The 5790-nt window shown below is 30.9% G+C and overlaps 1 protein-coding gene across 2 annotated transcripts; it reads right to left on the reverse strand.

The window, feature by feature from the left end:
• Window positions 1645-4536, reverse strand: LOC109356073 (putative SNAP25 homologous protein SNAP30). Of its 2 annotated transcripts, none has more exons than XM_019599409.1 (6): window positions 4428-4536; window positions 3046-3538; window positions 2683-2776; window positions 2385-2515; window positions 2196-2293; window positions 1645-1989 (listed from the first exon to the last, which is right to left on the reverse strand). In XM_019599409.1, exons 2-6 carry the CDS (start codon window positions 3493-3495, stop codon window positions 1893-1895), a joined length of 870 nt encoding a protein of 289 aa, XP_019454954.1. In that variant the 5' UTR covers window positions 3496-3538; window positions 4428-4536; the 3' UTR covers window positions 1645-1892. The 2 variants fall into 2 exon arrangements, with proteins under 2 accessions (XP_019454954.1, XP_019454953.1); XM_019599408.1 differs by having other exon boundaries at window positions 4424-4535.

Here is a 5790-nt window from a genome sequence, read left to right on the forward strand (position 1 = left end):
CTAATAATATTAATATATTGACAGTGTAAAGATTTATATACAGTCGGTATATTATCTACTATTCATTTGTATTATTTTATTTAAAAGTTAATAATGATTAAAATGTATGGTGAATGATACAGTGACAATGTAAAAAGTTCTTACATTGTATATATCATTTTGTCATTATATTATACTTTTATAATGTGACAATGTCTTCACCACAAAACATACTTATATAGCCATAAATTCATCTAGTATCATGTTACTATATGTAAAGTAAAATGTATAACGTAGCATTTGAATAGTTGTTAGCCACGAATAGAATCTAATATCTATGTATTTCATTCCATTAATAATTGTTAATTTGTATTACTTTTATTTAAAAATTAATAATAATTAAAAATGAATAATGGATAATACATAATAATAATAATAATAATAATATAAAAAAATTTTATAATATATTTATCTCTTTCTCATTAAAATATGCACAATTTGTTAAATTTAAAAGAAAGTAAAGAAAGGGATGAAGATATTTTAGAGAATAGGGGTGCTTTTCTGAAAACAATATTGGTTTGAAGTCTTGTCAGTTATGAAACTATTCACAACATTAACTGAAGTGCATGAAGATATATTAAATAATTTATAAACTTCAATTTAGTAGCGTAAGTTTATAAAAGAATTAGTCATTGATATAATATTAGAAAAGACAGTTTTTATTATAATATAAAGTAGTTTTCATTATAATTAAGTAGTTCGAACTTCAATTCTTATCACTAATTTGTTTGGGTAGGTCAATGAATTGTGTTTTAAAATATATATTTTTTTGAAGGGTTTTTTTTATAAAAATATATAGAGAATTTTGGTTTTTATTTCCCCTAATTTTTTTAACTTGATTGGACAGGTTTTTTTATGTGGCAGGAGGAAGCAGCCCAATGCATGAGGGGTGTGGCCCCATTTGACTGGTCCAAAGATTTGCTTTTAAGAACTGTCCACGCAGTTTTCGAGTGAGCTCGTGCAGGCTCTGTCAAGCTCTAACACATGGGTCCAGTAATATTATTATAAGTGTTATGTCTATACAATCTTAAGTTTTAATGTAAAAAAACATATACACTCAGTATACCATCACCACTTATTTGTGTTAATTTTGTATGCGTGTATAAAACTCTTACTATATTACTACATGCATTTTTTCCATATTATTATTGAAGTTTTTTATTTACTAAAAAAGGGAATTGTCAACAAATTTCTACAAAAACACTTTTATAGAAAATGTTCCTAAAACATATGTACCCTTTATGCTATATGATATAAAGTCATGTTGTGATGGGCAAGATAGGAACAGAGCAAGATTTGCAACCCACCTAGGAACCTAAGCCAGATCATCCCTTATCGTACACTAGATTAGTAGCAACAAAGGACAAGCTTGTGCTTTCATTAATCCATGATGATTTTATATGTTTGAAAATTTGGCATTTGTGGTGCCAAATCTGATAGTGAGTATGTGGAGTTCATATTGTCATGGTAAATCAAGGTAGGAACTGGGAAGTACGTGTGCATGGGGGATTTATAGGCTACACATTCTTGGTTTCATTTACTTGTTTTTTCTTAAACACTGGAACAAACTCTCTAATATAGTCAATAAAACGTTGGAATTGAAAATGTTGGATATAAATAATGAAATCACAATCAATTAGTGAAAATACCATTACAACAAAAGGGCGTGCAATGCACAAAGCTAAACTAGTATGGGTCTGAGAAGAATAGATGCACATAGAGTTACCGCATATAAAGAAACTTGTTGATTGAACTCGTTACAGTTGCACCAAGGCTTATCCTCGAAAGTACCATTACAACACAAAAATTTGTATGCTTTCGACAGAGCAACACTTTGAGGCTATCGTCTTTCATTACCCTACTAATTTGCGCGCACGTTGGTTTGCACCTTTAACTCGAGAGTTCAGCTCATCCACATCGGCATCAAGATGATCAAGAGCTTTATTTTGCCTGCAATTACCATAATATATGAAAACACTAGTATTTTCAGGATTTGAACTCGTAAACTCATAGTTACTAAGCAACAACTTTAGCATTGCGTCAAATTCACCCTCTTGAAGCACCTCTTGCCTTATAATGGCAAAAGTTGCAAGGAAAGTTGTTGTGTATTGTAAAAGTATAGTTGTTGTATTAGTACAGTATAAAAAAAACTTTACCTGTCAAGTTCACTTCCCATATTAACTGCCATACCCTTCAAATCACCCAAGATATCACTCAAATCTGAGAGTGCATCATCCTGTTTGGCTTTCTCAACCTGGTTTAGTAACATCATGAGATTAGATAATGCAGTGAAAATGTTGCTTCACAAACCAATATTTCATAGACATAACAAAAAAAATCCATACATCAATTTTCTGATATGCATTGGCTGATTCATTAGGAGGTGTAGTAGGAGCAGATCTTCCCTTAGGCACAGGAGCTAACCCCAACTTTTCTCTATCTTCCTTACTTGCTATATTCTTCTTGGATGGCTTATCTGTTCAGACACCATGTTCAATTAGGAACAATACCTAAACCTGCTGGTGCTCTAGAATCTTTTCGTTTGCTCGTTCGAGAATTTATTATTTTATGATGCTTGAGTTATGGTCTTATGGAAACTAACATAAATGTTGGGACATAAACATGAAGGGGTTAGAAGAAAACCTGCTGTAATTACAGGGCCTTGAATTTCCCGGGTCTTCTTTGGCTTCCAGGGCATAGAAAACATGCCCCCAAGATTGTTCAGAAGCTTTTCACCCTGATGATCAAACAGAATGTAAAATTTAAAATTATATGACAAGAAAGCTAGGAAACAAATCTAAGTGGAATCATGGCATTCACTTGCATGTGCATCTTTTTACTTGGTTCCTTCTTCATAGGGTCTTATAGCTATGGCATATAATTTCTTTAGTTCAGAATGGTATATATTATTGTAAGTTGAAAATAATAAGGGTATTGGGCAATGTTATTTGCACACCAAACTTAGAACAAGAAGTTTAAATGTGAATAGAAATCAGATATACACACCTTACTCAAGTCCTTTTCTGTTTCAACAATCATATTGTGAGTCCTTGTTATCTGCTCACCCTGCTGGTGCAACATGTCAAGGGTTTTTGAGGCATCCTCTCTGATATCTTCAGCAATCCTCAGGCAATTGTTAACACTGTTTGTTGTCTCCTCAGACTTGTATACTGCATAGTTTTCCAGCTCTTGAACACTTTGGTTCTCTAGCCCCCCAGAGTCGTGGAAACCGTTTTTATACCTGTCTTTTGAACCAGCTGATGAAGCTGCAGTGGATGAAGGCTTTCTCCCCCAATCATCATCGTCGTCTTCATCGAAATAGTTTCCTTTAGATTTTGGCACCACAACAGGCTCTGAAGCGGTTCGTCTATCCGGAGTAAGGGTTGTCTTCTTTTCTGATTCAGTGCCTGAATCAAAAGCAGGCTTTGGGGGTTGTGCTTTTCTGAACCCAAACATTTTCACATTCAGGATAATCAGCTGGTTTTAGATAATGCAAAACCTGGTGGAAATAAACAAGTTTAGTGAGCATGAGAAAGTAACAAACATATAGTGGAACAACAACCTCAAAACAACTCTTGTATGTACAGCACAAAACAACAATACAAGGATATTAAAATATGACAATGAGCATAGAAAACACAATTTTTCATGAAGTTTATGCACTTGTCTAGCTCATAGGATCAAATAAGTTCAGGTTTTCTTGCGTTTTAAGTTTCTTAAATACTTTAGGTTTTCTCAAATGTTTAATCTTAACACAACTAATTTTCACAACATCACTGGTAAATGGAAGGAAAACAGTTGAAGAAAAAATAATCTTTTGTCAGAGTGGACCTGAATTTAGAGTGTGAGAAAAGACAACACCCAAATTCAGTAAAACAAAGTCTACATTTTGATGCATATGCCCAGAACACCAGAAGATAATAATCAAATTACTCCATAATTTGGGAAACAATAAAAAAAAACATTCATGTTTTCAATGGTAACTAAAATTACTCCTTTACCTGGAGGAAAAGTTAAGGATCAATGAAGCAGCACTGTTGATAAAATTCTAAACTTTTATGAAACAAAATGCTAATGTTTTACAAGAAATAATTTAACAAGTAAAAACAATGCATTACAAGATAGCCATGACCCATGATCCAAAAACATGAAAGATAAACAACAAGAATCAAAACCATCAAGCAGAATGCCACTATAGGGAAAAAATGCTTATATTATCTTTGAAATAGTTAGACGAAACAAAACAATAATGTCCCAAACCAAAACTACTCAATCAAAGAAACCCATGATTCAGAAAATAAAACATAGCAGATAAAAATTCAATAACCATGATGATCACGATGAAGAAGAATGTAAGTAAAAGATTAAAAAGTTATATGGGTACCTACAAAATCTGAGGAGAACACAAACCCACAGCTGAGAATGGGTTTGTTTCTGTGCACGAGAGGGAATAATAAGAAACAAAGTAGGAAATGATTGAAACAGAATAGAAGAGATTAAGAAATGTGTCTGTTTCGTTGAAAAAATATGAAATGGATGAAAGGCTTAGCGAAAAAACAGAGAACTCTGTTCTATTCAAACCATACACGCTCATTGACAATTTTAGACGTTGCTTTGACATCTGAAAACTATGTTCTTTTTTTCCTGCTTATACTAAATAGCAAATAGTATAAAATGTATTAATTATTAGTATAAAGATTTATATATGTTCACTGTTCATTTAGATTACTTTTTTTAAGTTAATAACAATTAAATATAAATAATAAATAATGCAATGACAATATATAAAACTCTTGTGTTATTATAAGTTATGAATCAGTCTATAATGTTATTATATGTATTTTTTTCTTTGTTTTTTTTATTAGAGAGGAGTCTAACTCATAAGTTAAAATAGAGATCATTAGTTTCTTACATTATCTCATTCCCTATTTGGGTCAATCAAATATTACCACTTAATAAATAAATAAAATTAAAAATTAAAAATAATATTTTTTATATTATTTATTGAAGTTTAAGGGTGTGTTTGCTTTCAAGAAATGTTTTCTATTTCTATTTCTTATTTTCATTTTCAAAAAATAATTTTCATTTTCATGTTTTCATTTCTTAAAAATATGTTTGTTATTATCATTTTCATTTTCAAAATCATTCACTATAAACTTAACAAATCATGACAATTACTCTTACAATTAATTCAATTCTAAATTTTAATTATTAATATAGTCAATTCAATAATTTTATAGGAAATCTACATATTTGATATTTACATTTTCTTTTCCAATGGATTTTATGTCAACAATAAATTGAACATTTTTAATTGCTATATTTGATCATTAGCTATCACAAAGACATGCAAAAAGTCATAACGAGCATCATGCAATTGTTGTAAGTGCTCTCTAAAAAAATTAACTCCCTTTGGTTGAGAAGAAATAGAAGAGAAAGAGAACACGGGAGAGAGATTAAAGAGAAACCTTGTTTGGTTTAGCAAAGAAAAGGGAAGGAGAGAAGAAAATGACATGAGACCCACAAAAAAATTATTTCTCTCCATTAGTGGGAAGAAAGTTTGGAACAAGAGTGATTTTGTTAGAAATGATAAAAGTATCCCTAATTTTTTGTGTCATTTTCTTTTATTGTATGGATATTTGTGTAACTCAAATTCATATCTACTTTTTTCTCCTCTATTTCTTTTATATTTCTCTCATACCAAATAATATCACAATCTGCTCTATTTCTCACATCTTTTTTTCTCTTTCC

Source organism: Lupinus angustifolius, chromosome LG09 (genome assembly GCF_001865875.1).
Source record: "Lupinus angustifolius cultivar Tanjil chromosome LG09, LupAngTanjil_v1.0, whole genome shotgun sequence".
In the NCBI taxonomy this organism is placed as follows: Eukaryota; Viridiplantae; Streptophyta; class Magnoliopsida; order Fabales; family Fabaceae; genus Lupinus; species Lupinus angustifolius.